At 33.4% G+C, this 22,898-nt stretch overlaps 3 protein-coding genes across 3 annotated transcripts; 2 read left to right on the forward strand and 1 right to left on the reverse strand.

The window, feature by feature from the left end:
- The first annotated feature begins 1,511 nt into the window (after window positions 1–1,511).
- On the forward strand, window positions 1,512–3,824 carry LOC116137952 (formin-like protein 8). The gene is made up of 2 exons (XM_031423641.1): window positions 1,512–2,403; window positions 2,495–3,824. Exons 1-2 carry the CDS (start codon window positions 1,559–1,561, stop codon window positions 3,819–3,821), a joined length of 2,172 nt encoding a protein of 723 aa, XP_031279501.1. The 5' UTR covers window positions 1,512–1,558; the 3' UTR covers window positions 3,822–3,824.
- Window positions 3,825–4,861: 1,037 nt separating this feature from the next.
- Window positions 4,862–7,388, forward strand: LOC116137958 (protein EDS1-like). Its single transcript, XM_031423655.1, is given in 3 exon segments — window positions 4,862–5,225; window positions 5,610–6,398; window positions 6,492–7,388. Coding segments are annotated over 3 exon segments (1,833 nt in total). The 5' UTR covers window positions 4,862–4,919; the 3' UTR covers window positions 7,230–7,388.
- A 2,967-nt stretch (window positions 7,389–10,355) lies between these two features.
- LOC116137965 lies at window positions 10,356–12,099 on the reverse strand. The gene is made up of 3 exons (XM_031423661.1): window positions 11,846–12,099; window positions 11,688–11,754; window positions 10,356–11,538 (listed from the first exon to the last, which is right to left on the reverse strand). Exons 1-3 carry the CDS (start codon window positions 11,918–11,920, stop codon window positions 10,745–10,747), a joined length of 936 nt encoding a protein of 311 aa, XP_031279521.1. The 5' UTR covers window positions 11,921–12,099; the 3' UTR covers window positions 10,356–10,744.
- Between the last annotated feature and the right edge of the window lie 10,799 nt (window positions 12,100–22,898).

Consider the following 22,898-nt stretch of genomic DNA (forward strand, 5'->3'; position numbering starts at 1 on the left):
ATTTATTTTGAAATTAATTTACATGAACCTGTCATTGCAATTATATCCCTAATTAATTAAGTTTTTTAATAGTGATGCCTTTGTATTTAAAACAAATTGCAGGCTACCCAACACCACCACCGACCACCGACAGTGGCTTGGGGTAGGTGGGGGTGATTTTGTTAAATAACGTACCTATAAATTTATTCTTCCTAACTAAATGTATCAATATATAACATACTAACCAATTTATTTCAATCTAACCAAACATATTTCCCTAAATAATCTATCTTTTTATTAACATAACATTCTCAATAATATAATATTCTCTAAACCAAACCTTCTTTCGGTTTGACTTCAAGATATGAAGCATATTACAGGTGTTGCATGTGAAAGGAATCTAATATCTGTTGGGTATGGTATTATTCTTGGTTAAATGCTTCTCCTTTTCCCATCTACTACAACAAATCAAGTATCTTTGAATTTTTAATTTTAAATATGGCTAACTCTATCTGAATTTTTATGGTATAATATAGGAATAGCTAAAATTTATTTCTCAATAACACTTCCAAATTCTGTTGAATTCTTTAAATCCACTACAGGAACACCAAGATAAATACATAATTATTCGGGGTATCTACATTCTTATCACTCCCATAAATGGGGATGGTGCACAACTTTTAAAGCTTCTAGTTCTAATATCACCAAATCATTAAATGGACTGCAGGCTTTTCACTTTCATATTTATGTCTAGCCCATTCATTCATCCCTGAGTTTGTGTTGATTTGAGAGTAGCAGCAGCAGCATGTCTTGTAGCGTTTAAACCCATGGAGGTCTTTAAAGGAACAACAATGCAAATCAAAGATATAACTTGGGTTCAGGCCCTAGTTTCCGACTTTAGAAAAGAAAGAAAACTAGATCAGTTAGAACATTTTGACAATACTGTGATGCCGAGTGGCAGCTTGCAAGACATTCGGGTCTGGTCTTCAAAGTTTTTCTTGATTATTTTATTCTAATTTGATAATACTAACAATGCAACGAAGGATGTTCCAAGAGATCAAATTATATTTATAGACTTTGTTGTCGATTACATTGAAGTTGTGCAAGGCCGGCTAAAACTATACTTGCATCGAAAACTGGCTAACTCACTTAAAGGTCCTTCTGCCTGCAACAATCATATAGTAATCAAAATCTGAGAATATTATTGTCCCTTTTGTTAAGATATTATTGTCCCTTTTGTTAAGACTTTTTCAGCAAGAGTTAAGCAAATCCAACCAACAACAACTACCTTCATTGAAACTGTCAGCTAACAGAACCAATCTGCACGACAGAAAAATTTACTCCCACTGCCTAAAATCACATAGCATTGAAACAACAACAGAAAAATTTACTCACATTGCCTAAAATCACATAGCATTGAAACAACAACAGAAAAATTACTCTTTGAGAAAATGGTCCACCCATGTCCTTTACTTCTCTTTTTGTTGTGCTTCTTACTTCTTGTTTTCCTTTCTTCTTCCCGGTAGGATTCTTCAAAGAAAGTTGATAGTTTCTCTTTCCTGCGGAACAAATTCCAGCAATGCCACCACCTACATCAGATCGAAGCATTGTCAAGACCATTGCTGCCACAGCTGCAATTACTCTAGTTATTGCTGGAGTGGCGTTCTTATTCTTCCAAAGAATAGCAAAACACCGCAAGAAAACTAAAACCAACTCAAGCTTCCGTCGAGAGGAAGCAACACTCACTCATGAAGACTTCAATAAGTTTAAAGGAAAAGTAAAAGGTTTAATTGTTGATGAAAACGGACAAGATGTCCTGTACATGAGGAGACTCGAAGATGGGCAACTTAAAGCTACTTTTCCGAAGATTGTGTTCAATCCTAGTTATGAAGAAGAAGAAGATGAAGAAAACAGAGTGGACGTACTGAGAAAACCAAAACCAAGGGAAGCTTTGTCACTCCATGAGCCATCTGATTTGTATGGTTATAAGAAAAAGGCAGAGACAGTTCAACAAAATCCTACTCCACCACCTCCATTTTCAGCAAAGCTGCTGGAGCAAACTCCACCTCCTCCTCCAGCCACTCCAACTGAAAAAGTTCCAGCACCACCACCGCCGCCACCACCACCTCCTCCTCCTCCACCTCTGCTTGCTCGTCCACCACCGCCACCACCACCACCAATACCAGTAAAAAGAAATTCTACAACACTTCCACCACCTAAGGGACTAAATTCGATTCCATTATTGAAACCTCCACCTGCACCTAGACGGAATGCAGATAAGAGTAAGGAAGGAGCTGCTGCAGCGGAGAACTCAAAAAGGACTGTTGTTGGCCAGAAGAAGCTGAAACCATTGCACTGGGACAAGGTTTTAACCAATGTTGATCATTCAATGGTCTGGAATGAGATCAAGGATGGATCGCTTAGGTAATTTTTCCAAAAACACATTTATAACATAATTTGAAGTCCTGATGCACTACTACATTTCTTATTGCTGATTCTTCTACATGGTGCACAGATTTGATGATGAAATGATTGAAAATCTATTTGGATACACTACCACCAATCGCAGAACCCCTGGAAGCACTAATATGTCCATCAGTTCAAGCAGTTCTAATCCTGCAATGACTGCCCAAATTTTTATCCTTGAGCCCCGCAAGTCCCAGAATACAGCAATTGTACTAAGATCTCTAGCAATCTCCCGAAAAGAAATCATTGAGGCCCTCCTTGAGGGCCAGGGACTTACCAGTGACATTTTAGAAAAACTGACCAAAATTTCTCCAAGCCAAGAAGAATCGGCAAAAATCCTCCAATTCAACGGCAACCCAACTAAACTTGCAGATGCCGAGTCTTTCCTTTTCCACATCCTGAAAGCTGTTCCTTTGGCATTCATCCGTATTAATGCAATGCTTTTTAGATCAAATTATGATTCGGAAATTCTTCACCTTAAAGAGTCCTTGCAAGCTCTTGAATTGGGCTGTAAGGAGCTTAGAACCCGAGGGCTCTTCCTAAAACTTCTTGAAGCCATTCTTAAGGCTGGTAATAAGATGAATGCTGGAACCTCCAGGGGAGATGCACAAGGTTTCAACTTAACTGCCCTCCGCAAGCTGTCTGATGTTAAAAGCACCGATGGGAAGACTACTCTACTCCACTTTGTTGTGGAACAAGTGATCCGATCAGAGGGTAGACGCTGTGTAATCAGTCGGAACCATAGCCTTGGAAGAAGTAATACTCTAAGAAGCAAAAATAGAGATTTAAATTCAGATGGCCTCACAGCAGAGGACAAAGACAAAGAGTACCTTAAATTAGGATTGCCAGTAGTGGGAAGCTTAAGTTTTGAGTTCTCAAATGTAAAGAAAGCAGCCACAATAGAATGTGACCCTTTCATCAATACATGCACCTCTCTCACATCCCATGTTGCAGAAATTCGGCAGCTAGTGACACGCTGTGCCACTGGTGAGAAAGGTGGGTTTCTAAGGGAAATGAAAGGGTTTCTAGAGGAGTGCGAAGAGGAACTTAAAGTGGTTAGAGAGGAGCAAATAAGGGTTATGGAGCTTGTGAAGCGAACAACAGAATATTATCAAGCAGGAGGTGCCAAAGACAGATGGGCACACCCCATTCAACTGTTTGGCATAGTGAAAGATTTTCTTGACATGGTTGATCGAGTTTGCACCGACATTACTCAAAATTTACAAAAGAAGAATGTGATGAGTGTAGTATCATCGACGTCACCATCACTTTCACCAGCAGCAAGAACTCCAGTGACATTCCGAAATTTCCGTGAACAATTCATGTCAAATATAGCTGAGACGAAAACTTCCAGTGAATCAGATGATAGCTTTTGAAGAATATTTGTGTGTTGAAATTTGACCAACTCCAGAAATAAATATAATGGATTTCTCAGTCCTAGATTCATTTTCCATGATCAATTTTCTCTTTTTTTGTTCTGTTAAGACGATTAACGAAATAGGATGTTACAAACCCTAATCACCTAATGCAAACTTTTTGAAAAAAGAAAAACTATTAGATACAAATAAAATAACGATTTTAAACCCTAAGACACAAATGCCTAAAGTTAATTCAATCAACGAACATGAACCTTATATATATTTGTAAGCTGCCTCAAATGATATCAAGAGAGTACAACCCATGCATTTCCTGACCTCTTAAATTTCACAGTGACCAAACAGATTTCGTTAATCAGCTGGTGCATGAGAAATAATTACCTGATTGTTTGAGAAATTTACCATCGCTGATCTTGACCTTTCTGGATTTTGCTCTCGATGCTCAAGTAGAGGGGAAAAATCAAACATCCGCCCCATAGGACTTCACTTGTGTAAAGATGGCAAGAGTTTGGGCCTAAATTTAGGTGATACTAGGGATTTAAGCCGACTATGTCTTCCTGCTCAACCGATTCACCATAGATTAAAAATTAACCATCCAAGAAAAATAAAATGTATTAAGTAAATATGAAAGTAAATATATATATATATTTTCGCTTAGAAACAGTGATAAGTAGCTGGGTAACCTTTTCATTTACATCAACCACCATAACTTACCATTCTCAGGTTAATCTACAGTTCACGCGTCCCGTCATGGCGTCATGTTACAAGGATATTTTGGACTACCAAAACTACAGCTTCCAAGCAATTGCACTACCAAATCAACACAAGAAAATAAGAAAAAGTTGCAATTGTAGTGCGTGGATTGACTTGCCGTCATAAAAAAAAAAAGGTGTTTCTAGTGAAATTGCAGGGAAGTATCTAAGTCAGTCAATGATTGTTTAATGCCCAAAAACTCCTTAATCTGCGCTGAGGTCCACCATCCAATCGAGCAAGAAAAGGGTGTTCTAAGTCATTCTTCACCTGTTTCATCCCCTTTAAATTTAGCTCAGAGAATAAGAGAGATCAACAAGCAAAAGCACAGCTGCAAATTCCGCAAGAATGGCGAGTTCAAGGTTTGGGTTGGGAGAAGAGCTGATCAATAAAGCCTGCTCATTGGCGATGAAGGCTTATAAATATCCGGAAAAGCTTTATCTCCACGACAAGTCAAGTAAAACCGATGTGATATTTAGCTTTGCCGGAACTTGGTCGGTAAACGAGTGGTTCACTCAAAACCCATTTGGAAAAAAGGAGATCAATCGCGATCAATTTCCATCTCTAAGAAGTATAAGCAATGATGAAGTTGCAACAGTGAACGAAGCTTTTCTGAATAGATTTCTAACAATTTTGCCACATCTACTGAAGGAGGTAATTCTGATCACTGATCATCTATCTACCAATACTTTTTGACTTTTCTTTTTGCTTTTGCTATTCAAATTCACCATTTTCAGTTTAGCAATAGTCTTAGTTACCCTGTTCTGGTGTCAAGAAAAACTTAATATATCTATTACTTACCCCCTCGTTATATCCATAATCTCCATGATCTATTATTAAGGTACAAATTTCATGATTAAGCATTTCCTTTTCTAATAAAATAGGATTATTCTCTAATTAAATTTTATTTGAAGTCTTTCTTTGTAAAAGTCTAACAGAAAATGGTAATAACTACCATTCTCTTAATAATAATTTTTATCCAAGGCCCCAGATTTTCATTGAATCAGCCCTGCTGCTTGTGTTTCTGATTATTTCCAGGTGGGGAAAGCTGTGGCAGAGAATAAGCAAATAGTGTTTACAGGGCATTCCTCAGGTGGTGCTATTGCCATTCTAGTGACAGTGTGGTTCCTTCAGCAGCAATACAAACCCGATTCAACAATAAACCTCAGGAAGCCACCGTTCTGTGTCACTTTTGGATCTCCCCTTGTTGGTGATAGAATATTCAATCATGCTCTTGGGCGAGAAAATTGGTCACAGTACTTCCTTCACTTTGTTTCGAGATACGATATTATACCTCGAGTTTTGTTTGCTCCTCTCTCTTCCATCGAGAACTACCTACCCTTAATCCTGGATTACTTGAATCCCAAAACCACACTTCCCTTTCAAGAGCCAATTGAAGAAGCATCATCAAAACTTTATGAAAATGTAACGAGGAACGCTTCATCTCTTACAAGTCATGCCGCTTGTCAATTGATGGGAAACACAAATAGGTTATCCGAAACTTTGTCAAGTTTTATTGAGCTAAGCCCGTATAGACCATTCGGAAACTATATTATTTTTACAGATGATGAAAGCGAGCTGTTGCTTTTGAAAAACCCTGATGCTGTTCTGCAGATACTGTTCTACTCTTCTCAATTACGCTCCGAAGCAGAAGTTCAACAGGTTGCTATAAGAAGCCTCAAGGAGCACCAGAAATATCTAGATAAATTACAGAGCTTAGAGACGAAAAATGTGACCGATTTAGACTCTTGGGATGGGCTTCCATTGTCTTCAGATGGTGTTGTTGGAAGAGAAAGAATTGACACTCTCTTGAATAACCTGGGTTTGGTAAGTCTTTTAAGTAATGCCAAAATTAAACATTCGATTTTAAGATTTTTCATATCAAAACTAATGTTTATGTCTTGAATCTTCCAATTACAGAGCACAAGAGCCAGATTGTGCCTTTGCGCTGCCAAAGAGTTAGAGAAGCAAAAATTGAGAAACCAAGAAAGGATCGACGGTAAAATGAGGAATATCGAAAATGGAATAGAAAAGCTGGAAAGATATAAAGCCAAGTGTGAGGCTAACAAACACAGCTACTATGATGCCTTCAAGAAGTCAAAAGGCCATGATGATTTCGCCGCAAATGTGACGAGGCTTGAATTGGTTGGTATCATAGACGAGATAATGGAAATGATAAAAAGATACGAACTTCCTGATGGGTTTGAAGGTCGTGAAGAGTGGTTGAATATTGGAACAAGGTACCGACGCATTGTTGAACCTCTAGATATTGCTAACTACTACAGGCACTTGAAAAATGAAGATACAGGAGCTTATATGATAAATGGCAGACCGAAACGTTACAGATTCACCCAAAAGTGGCGTGAGTATGCCTTGAAAATGGAAAAAGGATCCAGTTGGGAATCCTGTTTCTGGGCAGAGGTAGAGGAGCTGGAGATTTGCCTTAGAACTAGTAACAATTTCGGTTTGTCAGAAGATGTTAGGGAAATGATTTCGCACCTGGATGAAAAGGTAGTTTCGTGGATTTAACGTGTAGAGCTAGGTGCTGATGTGTTTTTCGAGGATTCTACCTTCATCAAGTGGTGGAACACACTCCCTGAGCAACTTAGATCAGAATCTCGCATTTCAGGGCTCCTAAACAAGATATTTTGTCCATAATCGTCTTCTTCAATAACTATCGCTAACAATTGTTAGCTCCAAGCTTGTTTTACATATTATATAATTACAGTATCTAGTTTTAATGTATACTTGATCAATATATTCTAAGATTTGAAAGCATCAAAAGACCCGCCTTGCGGGCCTTTCATGGATTGTCAAGAACAGAGCTGCAACTGCTTTTTATTTTTTTTTTGGTTGTTTCCAAAGACATGTCTTCCCCACAAGTCAAGAGAAACCCCAGTCCCCACCCAAATTCTTTCAAGGATTTCCCAGGATAGCAAGTGACAAATAACAAGATTATATGTATTATATCTTTAAGATGACAAAATTTGACGAACTCCATGATCCAGCTAAAACTTACTGGAAATGAATTCAGTAACAGGGTTTGAGACAAAAGTTCAAACTATCAGCAATCACAGGAGAAAATGAACAATAAGAAACATCATAAAACAAATTGGTTTTAATTGAAATTATTACTCGCAATCAATCCAAATAAATGCCCCATTAGAAATATTATTACACGCAATACATCCAAATAAATGCTCAATTAGCAGTACGAACTCGTGAGTAGATACATGAATGGCTGCAACTGCAAGAAAAATAAATTGAGGTCTATGAACCATTTGTAAGATAAAAGCCCTTAGAGTACTAGTAGGGCAATAGATTCAAGTGTTTAGCAATGTTAAATTACTGCATGAAAACAATGCTTGCAACAATTGTAAAATCATAATTTCAAAGACGTAAAGGTAGTTTAGATTGTACTTTACTAAATGCATCCGACCAATCATTTAGATTGTAATTTGCTAGATTCTGGCCACACTCAAAAGGTTAAATTTATACAGAAAATAGGGCTTGCAACAATTGTAAAAACATAAATACAAACATATGTACAAGTACAACGTGAATGAAGTTGTGCTACATCCCTGTTTTCAAGCCAAAATTGAGCAAAACTACAATCTAAATGATAAGTACATCATTACCCTAAAAAAAAAATGATATGTACATTTGAACAAATTCTAACATTATAAGACTTCTTCGATTAAAAGTGATGAGACCAGAAGGTTTCACAGTACTTCAATTTCCCAAAGAACTAAAACTTCACCGAAGTAATTCATGTTAGTAAAATGCAAAATTTCATTGCTTAAAATGAATACATCACGGATGACCATATAAAATGAGTAAATAAATTGCTAATACCTACCCCAGACACAGGAACACTTCAACTTCAGGTTGGGTTAGCATATGACTTCGTTATCAAGATCCAGTATCGATAGTGCCCCTAAAACAAATGCTGCTAGCTATCATGAAAAAGCTGGTAAAGCATGACAATAGGTCCCTAAACGAGAATTTTCCACAACAAAAAAGCAAATAAAGATGAGAAGCAGTTCAAAAGAGAACCACAATAATTAAGAGATCCAAAATTGGCCAAGAACACAATCACACATGTGATAATCTACTATCACAGCCTAAGCTACTGAGCTATACACAGATTAGAATGACTCAGAAAGAAACATTTATCTCTAGAGTTTCTACACAAAATTACAAACATGTGTGGAGAGGGGAGATCGGAAGTACTTACAGATAAAGAAACACTTCAAAAACTTCTATGCAATCTGTCACCACCTAGATCTATTGCTTGAGAAAGATGACACCTCACTACACTGATCAGCTCAAATCATGAAAATATTAGTTAAAGCACATTGCAGTGGAACACTAAATCACAGTTCAACATCAATCTCAGAGTAATAACCCATAACTTTTATTTGCTTTTCATTTTCTCCTCTCATGAAAAAGTCAAATACTCACCTTCCTCTTTTTCTTCCCATTTGGAGAAAATAACTGCTTCTATTGTCTACAGAAATTACTTGAATGTGACAGGGAAATTAATAAATAGTAAAATTTGTCATATGTAGGTAACCATATATTTAAATGAGGTGTGTGTGTGTGTGTATAAAGAAATTTAGTAACTATGCAAACACAGCCAATTTTTACAAAAAATCAGATTGTGACAAATTAAATTGACTTGCCAGACATTAATATCACAATAGCAGTGAAATAAAATATTGTAAATAACACAATCTATACACATTCGGGAGGTAAAGATTGCTTTTAACCCCATATATTCGAAATTGGCAGAGATACGAGCCTCAATACAAATGAACCTCAGAAACGAGGCTAGAAACTTTTACACAAGAAGCAAGGCTAAAGCATTGTACAACTATTCACTATATAGAGAACCCCAGTAGATTTCAGCCTGCAGGACATTTACCACTCTAACCTCAAAACCTCACCATGGCATCATCCATCATTGAATACAACAGTGTATAAACCAGAAAGACAAAGCTACAAATAGATTTAATACATGTGATATGTTAAGTGACAATCAAAAAACACCTTGAAGCATGAAGCAGACCACAACAAATGAGGCCTAGACTAGTAAATTAATCATACACCATCCAAAGATTTCCTTTCAACATATTTTAGGCTTTGGTGGCACCTCCATATATATTCTATTCTAATACTTTTTCAAATAATTAATCTCTAAAAGTAACAGCAAAAATTGACTCTTTAGCAATGAATTAAGATTGAATAAGTACTACAGTCAAAGTCAGCTATGTGAATTTGCAACTGTAGACAGCACAGACCAGAACCATAGAGAGAATCTAGGACTATCATGTATGCATGAAAATCTCAGCATGTACACCTCCGTGCATAAAGACTGCACGTTCAAAGATTAGATGGTAACTAAGACTATGACTAATAATCAATTTTTAAGTCCAACTCCCATAAAAGGAATCTCTACATGTACACACTGCACAGAACCCTTTAGAAAGCATTTAAGGCCATTAAATGTAATACAACTAAGAAATGTGTTAATGAAGAATACAACCAAAACTAGAATAAAGGGAAATACAACACATTCATGTGAAAATTACGTCAGCTTCAAGGCTTCTATGAAATCATGTGCAGACAACAAATTTAAAATAAATAGGCCAATCTGAGTATCAACGGTCTGAGGACAACTTTCGTTGTGGAAATTAAACTGGTAAAGTTATTCTGAGGAAGGAAGAAATATATATAGAAAAAGGCCCATGCAACATTGAAACTAAGTGAAGCATAGAACAGTTATTATAATCACTTTTTTATGTATTCAATTTCTATACCACCTTATCTATCCACATAATAGCAACATAAGTCCTCTACATTAACACATGCACCATACAGATAAGAACCAAACTCATAAGAGAAGCAGCTCAATTCCCGGGTGCAAAAACACAATAACCCTATATCAACATCTAAAGTGTCTATGAAATGAGTCTAACACTAACATAACAACATAAAAGACACACGAAAAAGATAGACCCAACATACTTAATTCAAGAAAACAGGGACGAAGACATCTCCTCTACTTAAGACCTCGCAATCATGCTACAAGAACGAGCCAACCGAAATGTCAGGCTGCCTCCTTGCACACTTGCCTCCGACTCAATTTCATCACGCTTATATGGCTTCCTTCAGCCAGGACACCGCCCATCCTCCTCAAGAATCCTCTTGTGACAAAACAAGCAGAGTCGGAAACCGCACAAACAGGGCAAAAAATTCGTGTCTGTGAAGTCCAATTCCTCACAACATATAGGACAAGAAGAGGGCACTGTTAAAACATTGTTGCAAGTCCATGGAACCCCACCTGGAACAAAACGCCGATCCGAAGCAGGAAAACTCCGCTGCTTTGCCAAATTAGGCAGTGTCTGAGGTCTAAAAGCATCATCCGGTCTCCATGCCCGCTTATTATACCCAGCTCTCGCACTGTCAGGCATTGAATTCACAGAATCTAAACCAAACTCACTGGTCAAATCATGCAGAGAATCGGACTGAACACTTAATTGACTCTCAGAGGGTGATTGGTAACAGGGATTATCATGTTCCGCTTCCGTTTTATTGTTATTGTTATCATCATCCGCGGCAAGAGCATCGGCTACAGCCTCCCAATCGTCCAAACAACCATCTTCCTCTTCCTCTTCCGTTATGCTACCAGAGCAACAGCCACCAGTGCTGCTACAGCAAACACTACTACCGCTGCTGCTACTGCTGCCACTACTTCCACCGAAATTCGTAGCTGAATCCGTTCCTGCGCCACTTAAGAGGCTGTTAACAGGGCTGTTCGACGGGGACTCTGAATCACTCTCATGATGGATCGATCTGTCGTTATTATTGTCCTCCTCTCTTTGCCTTGAATTTTCCAACGCCCGGTCCCTCTCCTTCCGGTCATCCCCTAATCCGTCCTTGCATCCCTTGCTCTTCGCCGCACCTAACAAATACCAAACCATCACAAATCGATAAAAATAAAAATAAAAATAAAAACCAAAACAACAAAGAAAACAAAAATATTATTTAATTATATTCAGAATCATTATAAACTCAAGATGTTACGCAAGCAAATAAAGATCGTTTGCATACCTTGCGAAAGCCATTGCTCGCGACGAGCGTCGAGCTTGCACTGCTTCAATTTGGCAGACCTATTGGTCTGAAACCCAAACAAGAACACAAAATCAATTATATAAAAAAATAAAAAGTACAATACGAAAATTAAAGATGGAATATATGAAATTAATTACCCTCTTTTTCTTGGCGAAATCCTTGGAGTTGGGGATAGATGGAATCGAAGCGTTGGTGATTGAATCAGAAACCATTTTTTCTTGCAACCAAAGTCGATTGATAAACGAATTTGGATTCAAAATAAGGAAACCCTAACGATTTAATCCTGGAAATAAATTCTTGATTGAAACTGGGGTTTTTTCTATCTTTAATTTCCAAGAGAGATATTGACAATGTGGATAACGGAAACTCCTCTGCTTCGCTCGCCCTTTCTTTCACAATACCTACAAATAGCAGAGCCCCAGTGTTTCATTTATATAATCACTAAGTTACCAAAATACCCCTGGTTTTCACCAAATTTTTTGGCTTTGGACAGCTGAGTTTTTGAATGAATTCTGTGGGAGAAGATTTTTATCACAAGGTTACGTTTGTAATTTCATCACCGGCGAAGGGAAACCATACGACGTCGCTGGGTATTCGGAAATTAACGACCTATCCCAATCTGCTACTACTTTCTAATTATCCAGATTTTCTTTATTTAAAACTCGGGGTATGGGTGTCATTATTCATTATTGGGCAGTTCATGAATTTTATTATGCTAACAAATTGGATTTTCTTTTTGCCTTTCTATGTCGATTGGGTGTTGTCCCATGTATTTTATTTTAATGATCATATTTAATAATAACAAAAATCAAGGGCCATAATTTTATTTCATATTTAACTTTCCAATTTTACGTACACACGTGTTTAGGGTTTTCTTTTTTTTTAAGGTTTTTGAGGGAGAGTTCTAGAAACTGTTACAATAGGCAGCGTTAAAGCCAATGAAATAATATTTTACACACATTATTGGCATATTAATTTTTGTATTTGGTTAAAATTATATGAGATTATATTACAATTTTACATAAACCTAAAATGATCAACAATTTTTTTGTTATAATATCTAATAAATATATTATATATTATATTAATTGACGAGTCATTATAGTTGCGTGATAAATTGATTAGTGTAGAAGCAAATTTTATGCATTTAAATTTAATGTTCAAAAAAAATTATTCAATCTTTGTGTGAAATATAAATAAACTAGACATAGGGTCTACACATTGCATGATATGTTTATTCAATATTTTTAAAATAGATTGTAAACAGATTTATTTTAACAAAATAAACTAATTGATTAAGACATAATAATTATTAAATTATACAAATTTTAAAGTATATATGTGTGTGTGTGTGAAGATAAAATTAATGATTATATATGTATAATTATTAATATCAATTATAGGTAGATGTTATTAAATTATTCATTCAACTTGAGAAGATAACTTGAATATTATATGGTTTAATTATACTTTCAAGATCATCATCTTGTACAATTGATATTATTTTTGCAGACATGTCTTTGATATTAGATGTCAGTATTTTGTAATGTATCGTGTATGATATTTACTATCACCTAAATATTATTAAGATCAACTATTTAAACTTAAAATTTATATTGACCTTCCATAATTTCTGTAACTTATATATATTTTCAAGTTGCGTTGCGTGGGTATTTTTTTTTTTTTTAAACATTATTATTGGTTTTTTTGTGTTTCAAAAATACATTTTCTATATTGAAGTTCATTTTATCTTGAATTGATAATTAAAAAATCAATAAATAAAATATCCACAAATTGAACTCAAAATTTATATCATCATGGTTCTTCTCAAATATGTTACCATTTGACATCGGTAACCAAAGTTTAAAACTTTGTACGGAAAAGCAAAAAAATTTGCAGGATAACCCACTGGGTATTATTGATAAGCCTATAAATCAACCAGAGAAAGAGAAACCTTGTTGAAAAATGTGAACATTTAAGCAAAAGACTTGTAGGATCAAAGGAAAAAACTGATTTTGATTGTTGAGAAGAGAAAGTGAATTATTTTTATTATTATTATTTTAGAAAAAAGAATTAAGAATGTTGAGAAGAGAACTCACATAGAAAGCAGCAACAACTCCAACAGTATAATCTGAAAGTAACTTAGTTGAAGCATTGAAGAAGCCATGAAGATAAAGGTTATGTGACACAAATTCATTTGCTGCAAATAGAATTGACCACCACCTATAGCAAAAAAAAAAACATTTGATGATAACATCCTAATGAAAAAACGATAATTGTAAAACCCACAAAACCCACAAATCAAACAACAAAATCAATCCAAAATTCAACAAAAAGAGATAGAACAAATATAATTAAAACTACGTATCAATATTTGTTTTCCTTTATCATCACTAAAATTGAATTTGTTTTATGTGTGTGATGATAAAATTAATGGTTCGGAAATAGATCTATAATTATCCAAATTCATCATATAGTATATTAAATTAAAGCCCTATCTTTCTAGTTTCCAAAGATTCAAACCGCTCATCAATTAGATTTTATTGAGCAAGTTATGACTAATTTACCACTGACTGTTCAGTGGAAATCGATAAATAGGGGAAACTGAAATGTGTGTGATAATAAAAGGAATTATTCGACAGTGGGGCTATAGTTATCCAAATTAACCTTATAATATATCAAATTAAAACCCTGTCTACCAAGTTTCTAAAGATTCAAACCTCTCATCAATTAGATTTTTATCGAGTAAGTTATGATCACTTTACTACTGACTGCTCAGTAGAAACTAAAATGTGTGTGATGATAAAATGAATGGTTTGGAAGTGGGGCTAAAGTTATCCAAATTAAGTGTATAATACATCAAATTAAATCACTATCTGTATAGTTTATAAAGATTCAAACCTCTCATCAATTGGATTTTTATTGAGAAAGTTATGGTCGATTTGCTACTGACTGTTAAGTGGAAACCGAAATGTGAGTAATGATAAAAGGAATGGTTTGATAATGGGGCTACAGTTATCTAAATTAAGAGTATAATATATCAAATTAAAGCTCTATCTATCTAGTTTTTAAATATTCAAACCTCTCGTCCATTGGAGTTTTATTGATCAAGTTATGGTCAATTTACTACTAATTGTTCAACGGAAATCTAAATGTGTGTGATGATAAAATGAATGGTTTACTAAAGCTACATGGTTCAACATCAAACATCAGTTGATATTTAAATATTCAAACTTCTCATCAATTGGAGTTTTATTGATCAAGTTATAGTCAATTTACTACTAATTGTTCAGCGAAAACCTAAATGTGTGTGATGATAAAATGAATGGTTTACTAAAGCTACATAGTTCAACATCAAATATCAGTTGATATTTGTTAAATAAATGAAATTAGTTATATACAGCAACAACCTCTTTTCGTGATATATATACGTAACATAAAAAGATATCAACAAAAAGAGCTAGAACAATTACAATTAAAATTACATAACAATATTTGTTTTCCTTTAAGGATAATAATAATGGTTCGACATATTACAAATGATTTACTAAAGCTACATGGTTCGGCAACAAACATTAGATGATATTTGTGATACAAATAAAATTTATTATATTCAGCAACAACCTGTTTTCGATATATTTATGTAACATAAAAAAATATCAACAAAAAGAAATAGAACAAATACAATTAAAACTACTGATTGTTCAGTTGAAACCAAAACATGTGTGATGATAAAATGAATGATTTGGCAGTGGGGTTACAGTTATCCAAATTAAGCACATAATATACCAAATTAAATCTCTGTCTGTCTAGTTTCTAAAGATTCAAACTTCTCATCAATTATAGTTTTATTGAGCAAGTTATGGTCAATGTACTACTGACTGTTTAGTGGAAACCGAAATGTGTGTGATGATAAAAATAATTATTCGACAGTGGGGCTATAGTTATCCAAACTAAGCGTATAATATATCAAATTAAAGCCCTGTCTGTCTAGTTTTTAAATATTCAAATCGCTTATCAATTGGATTTTTATTGAGCAAGTTATGACTAATTTACTACTATGAATATTTAGTAGAAATCAAGGAACATATAAAACCAAAATGTGTGTGATGATAAAATAAGTGGTTCGACAATGGAAACCGAAATACGTGTGATGATAAAATGAATGGTTTCCTTAACCCAAATTTAAGAGATTATCATATTATGACTAATAAAAAATATTTTAAATAACACCTATTAATTGGAAAACGGAATCAACCAAAATTAATTCATTTAACATATATACTCACACATCAGCAGGACATAAACAATTAATCATTTATATAACAAAATAAAATAGACGAATGTTCTTACAGAAAACATATTCAACACAAATGAACCGTTTCTACTAATATAGATATGACACATACTCACAATTCGGTTGACAATATGATTATCCTCAATTTGATCTTAGTAAAGTACCTTGAAAACAAACATAACAAAATTCAATCGATCTTCATGTTAAGATTGTTAAGGAACAATTATTCATTCGTATCGCAGCTGTTACCTGAAAATGAAATCAACAAAAGTTAATTAATCTTCATAGTAAAATTATTAATGAATACACTTACTATTCGACAGAACTAACATAATTAATCATTCAAATAGATTGACTAAACAAAAACAATCATTCAATTAAATAATAACCGTTAAAATAGTTAGAAGATGTGCTTACAATTTCATATTAAATTAGTTAAAAGATATACTTTCAGTTCAGAAGAACGAATCAAAATAATTTGACAATGTCAATCAGATATTCTAACTTTATTCCATGTTAATTCATGAATCTTTGACCTGTAAACAACAACAAAAACATAAATAAATAGAAAATCATCAATTAACGAAATCATAAAGAACAAAAGTATTATTGACACAAACTAAAATGATTTATAAACAATTAACAAAATACCAGATGTATTGTTGACACTAACTAATATATTTCGCTAATATACAACTGAACATACACCCTTTTTATAATCTCTTATTTAGACATTTCGAATGTCAACACAATTAAATACGAAGAAAGGTTTGCAATGTCAATACAATGCACCTATATAATTATTAATAGCGATCCTAAACAAATGTCATTAAACCACAATTATTAATAACAATCCAATGCATCTATATATTTGTTATTAATGCACATCCAAAATGTCAAAATAGTCACAGCTCTGGAATGCCAATGCAATACACCTATATTATTATTATTGGAATATTAATGCACTGCATTAATATCTCATTAAACCACGCATCCAACTTTGAAATACCAATGCAAAAATTAATACTGTTTACAACATCACTAATAAAATTCAATCACGTGACAATCACAAATCCAAGGTGTCATTATGATTAGACCTTTGGAATGCCAATGCAATGCACCTATATAATTAATATTATTATTAATTATTAATATAATTTTATTAATTTTTAATTATTAATATAAATCCAACATGTCAAGATGAAGTAATAAACACAAACCCAATGTATCAAGATGAAACAATTTGATTGGGCTCATTAAACCCATAAAGAGAATTGCATTTTTATTGATGCGTGATTTTGACACCAACCAAACACACGTGTGAAATGCTGAGTAGGCCTAGAAGACATACATGAATGTGAAAACGAGAGTAAATGCAATAGAGAACAGCGTTTAAAGTGGTTCGGATGCTAAGGAAGCGAATCCTACGTCTACTGATTTTTGTATTAATGATAGGGGTCAAGTCGCGTTAGCGGACTGACTTACAAATGATTGTACAAGAGGGAGAATGCTATATATTTTTTTAGAGAGAGTAGCCAATCAAAGGTAGAATCATCGAATCTCCCAAATGAGAGAGGAACCCTTAATTTATAGTGGGATGAATTAAGGTTATCATTAATAAATTTGTGAGTTGGTGGGATTATCCGTACAAATCATTCTTTATGTCACATTGCCCACTTTCTAGAGTGATTTATGCGATTTAGTACAGGAATTGGACACGTGGAATCACTATAGCTTTTAGCTGGTCTGACGCGCACCTACTTTACTGACAGGAGTGTGCTGCTCCTGTCAGCACGCAACATGGCTGCTTCTAACTGGCTGCGAGCCTACCTAAACTCTGACTTTCTATGCTGATTAAGCCTTGCATTAGCCCTATATTTACAGGCATAACAGGTATGTTATACCAAATTAGTGAAAGAATAGTGAGAACATGAAACGTGGGAACCAAAATCATGACTTAAGTAGGAGTATGGGTGTGGCATCTCTTTATTATTATGGACTAAGGAGTTGGAGTTGTGTTATAATATGTCATACCAATCACCAAACCTCATGCCTTGTTTCACAAAAGCTTATGTGTACACGTGTCAACCATCTCATTTTATAAACTTATATTTAAATCTTAAGTTTCTAATAGATTATACTAAATTTGTTCATCGTTATCGTAATCAACAGGTTTATGCTTTATCCATATGTTATCACTATTTTGATAGTTAAATGGCCCTTAATTTAGGTAATACAGTAGACCTCTCTATAATCATAAAATATTGAGACTAACTAAATTTATTATTATGAAGAGGTTCTAATTTAATAGAGGTGTAGTTATAAGAATTATTGTTTTGATTAAAAATTATTGTTCTGATTTTTTATTTATAATTCATGTTTTAGTATTATTAGGATTTCAATTCATTATTTTAGTAGAATTATGATAGTACATAAATAGATATCAAAGAGTCATTACAAGATTGAGTGATTAGATTTAACGATTTCATTACACTAATCAAGTGGATATTGATATCTTCATTAATCATCCAAATAAGTAATAAGTTGTGTATGTTTTAACTGAAGAAGAAATTAATTATTACTGAAATTAAACAAGAGAGAAACGTGATGATTCTAAGGATAATAGTACGGAAATACCAAAAGTTTAGTGTTAAGAAGCTCTAAACATGCTTGAGAACTCGAAATATTTTGGATTCAATAAAAGATATAGTAACAACTCTAAAACATAAATAATTATCCCAAACAACTTTAAATAAATATTTTATTTCATCTTAAACATTTAATGTAACATAGCATATATTTTTTATAATATACATATAATTATTATTATGTAGAGACAAATTTCTTAAGATGGAAACCAGAAAAATTATAACTTATTATAATATAAAATTTATTTTTATTTATAATTGCTTAAGTTGAGACTAAAAATTTTTATGACTCTATAGAAGTTATCTCTATCTAGAATATGAGTAATGCTACACTTATACTACTTTTTTACACTATTTTTATTATATTATGATGTGATATATGTCACAATCATATAAATTTTATTATAATATTAAAAATTAAAAATAATTAAAAATTTATATAATTATAATATATATCACATTATAATATAATAAAAATGATGTAAAAAATTGATATAAATGTAACATTATTAATATTATTATAAAGACTAAAGAGGTATAAATAAATAAAAAGTTCCATGTCAACGTAATGACTACTCTTCTTTCATCAAATGACAACTTGTTTGTTCGATTTTCTAACATAGTAACCTATTGTGAAGGATGGTGCGATTACATAACACGTGTAGGGTGAAGATGCAGAGATGAGTACGGGCCACGGGAAAAGCAGGTTCCCCGCGTGCAATGGCTGTAAATTGCGTGGCGTGAGAAGTTTTGTCGATTTTGTGCGGTGAAGTTGTAAAACCCAAAGTTAAAGTGAGAGAGATGGGGGTCCCGCCGCCCCGTACCATCTTTCTGATCTTCCACTTAAGTGCTGTTGATATTTCTTCGTCCACTCAATTGAAAGGTAAGGTCGCGTTACGTGGCGTCTTCTCACTCGTTTGAAATGTGTGGTTACTGGTTAGTCGTTAGTGGTTACATTGTAAATTTAGTTTGGGATTTTTAATAGCATAAAATATATAATCTGCAAAATACTTTTCCTGACAGTTTTTTTGACTTTCTTTTTAAGCGTTGGCTTTTATTTTTCTTAGCTTTCTCTTAACTGACATTTCCCACTTTTTTTTTCACCGTTAGGCTTTTATTTTTCTCATCTTTTTCATTATTCTTTGCTGACATTTTCCACTTTAACACTTCACCGACTCAATAGCAACAAAGTATTATAGATAACATAACAACTATAAAAGATGATATAATAAATACACTATAAGTAATACAATAGACCATATTATAGTTGTTAATATAGTATACTAGTATACGTATAATAATGATTATAAAGGTTGATAATTAATACTTTTATCATATATGTATTAATATAATGTTTTTAAACAGTTAGATTAGTACTTGAAATTAATATAGGTTTTTGTTTTTTAATATCTACGGATGACAAAATTACCAATAAAATATTTAGTATTATTAAAATGTAACTTGATAAGTTATATACATAATAATACATTATTTTAACAAAATATAACAAAATATTATATTAATAAATTATTTATAAAAAAATATATTAATCAAATATTCAACACAAATATCAAGGTCAAAATACTCTACCAAACACATATTCTGCAAATCATATTCTCGTAATCATAATTCTATCTAACTATCTAATACTATTCCTAAAATCCTATCCAAAATAATAAACCAAAAGCACCCATAGATATTTGAATTAATAAAAAGGAAATGTAAAGTTCAACATTAATAGAAATTAAATATTCAGAAAATAAATTTAATAATTAATACTTTAAAATGCGTAAATGTTTAATGTTTAAGTAATGATTGACACTCTTTATAAATCATTCATCTTTATTTATTTAAGGATGATAAAAATTAAGTGTAAACTAACACAATACTTTTCATTACTATTTAATTTTATCAAATTCTTTGATAAATGTTAAATTTATAAACCACAAAATATGTATTGACCTCAACAGGTGGGTATGGGTGAGCAAGAAATCCAGGTAGAACTAGAACCAGCAAATACCTAGAGTTTCGATTCCACATAAAAAGTGTTAGTTTTGGTTCCAAATTTGGTGGAATCGGTACTGTGCAATTCTAGTTCTAATTCAACCACTTCAAGAATGGGAACCGCAACCGCAACCAAGGTTCGAGTACCCAGGGTGGAATAGATAGGCATTTAGTGTGTATTTATAATTTTTGTAAACTATTGCGATGTATTTGTAATTTTTATAGGGTATATTTATCATTTTTGTGAATAATAAGGGTTATTTGTAGTTTTTTTTGGGTATCTGAAATTGAAACCCAGGTTCCAATTCTAACTATTGAGGAGCCAAAACCGATCAATTCTAATTCCTTGGAAAAAAGGGCGGGTACCCAAACCTGATCACCCCTTCAGGTGAGTTATATTATTGGCAATATTTGTTTTACAGTTTGACTTACCATATTATTAATTATATTGATCAAATATATAAAGGCACGCATAGGACAAAATAATCCTTTAGAGATTTTTTTTTCTTTTTTTAAATATCAGCAAAAAAATACGAAAGTGTGGAAGGTTGGTTGAACTTTTGGTATAGCCTGAAAAGCAATTGGATTGGAAAGAGATTGTTTGAGGGTGAGTGACGCTCAAATCACTAAATCATTAACACCATGTGTTAAGTCAATGTTGAATTAATTAAACAACTTCTAATTACATCTTAAGATAACGAGACCTATCTTTATGCGACAAAGGCACAATATCTTAGTGGCTAAGCTCTAATATATATTTATGTCCATCACCTATACCTTTGTAGTGGAAATAATTTAAAGTTTTTTTTCTTTAAAAAAGGTTAAAACATTTAATAAAGTTTATTAATAGTGGTTGATTGTGGAGACCTACACTCTTTTAATAACTCTGTTGACATTGTAAGAATTGCTTATTGATGATTAGTCTACTAAATATGTCTTTTTACCATTGTTTATTGTCGAAAAAATATGGTGTATCCGACAAGCAATTTTTTTTTTTTTTTTTTTTTATGTGATGGAAAACTTAAATAAAAATAAAGAAATTGAAAATACGAGTAAATTGAACTCTAAATTTGTGTCTTCAAAAGATAAAGATTCTCTCTCTTTTTGAACTTTTTTAGGGTGTTCTTGGAAAGAGTGGATTCTCCATATGAATAACAAACATGCCTCCCAAAAGTATGACATATTTAAACTTTGATGCGGTGTCTTGAAAAGCCAATCTATATCATAGAGTTCGAGTTAGTAACCCTCTTGGACCTTTCTTTAGGCCTAAACATTGGGTTAAGCCGACTTCATTATTGGGCTAGTGGAGTTTGGGTCGGCGTTCATATTAGCCTAAGAATCAAACCCATTTGACATCTCCAAGGTAAAGAGCCTTTTGCCTTGGGTTTCGTCTAGAGCCATTTGCCCACCCCAGATCTCTTCTCTTAATTGCTTGGACTCTTCATATTGGTTTATTTCTTGGGCTAATTGACTGTTTACCCTATCTAGGCCTTCATATCAGCCCAGGCCCAAAGTAACAAATTCATTCACAATCTCATCATAAAAATTTACGACTGGCCAACTATAAAATATAAATACAATGTTCCATGGAAAACATCGAAAAAGACTTGTAAACCAATTATTTAATTAGAAGAATATGAAAATAAAACAAAGGCATGATGATTGATGAATCTGTAGCCTGCATGTGGAATTAGGAAGGGTGACCATATAATATATAAATTATATTAATACAAACGGCACCTAACATATGATTATCTATATGACATAATATGATATATTAAATAGCCATAGAAGATGGGGTCTACTATGACTATCACCAAAACACGCATTTGGACCGTAGAGATTGGACACCATCACATGGGCATCATCACCTTGACCAGGATGATTCATGAACCCTCCGTCAATCTGTGAAAATAATATCTCAAATAATACCACTTTTTTTTTCCTTTCTTAAATTCAAAGTCACCCTATCTTCTAATAAAATGGACACGTTTGAGGGACTTAATCAACTAATTTGATCACTTTGCTAAAATTAAAAGTAACAAGAAATCTTCAATCAAGTTGAATTTATTGAACAAGTTTCCTGGTTATTTAATAAAACTCCATGCAGACTCAACAGCATATCGACACGTGCCTGCCTTATCCGGTTAAATGCTAATCGACGACATTAGACTAAAATTTGTCCTTTGCTACTACAGTCTACACGTTATATGTCTCACCACATGAAGAGGAATTGCACAT

Source organism: Pistacia vera, unplaced genomic scaffold, assembly GCF_008641045.1.
Source record: "Pistacia vera cultivar Batoury unplaced genomic scaffold, PisVer_v2 Contig1099, whole genome shotgun sequence".
Taxonomy (NCBI): domain Eukaryota; kingdom Viridiplantae; phylum Streptophyta; class Magnoliopsida; order Sapindales; family Anacardiaceae; genus Pistacia; species Pistacia vera.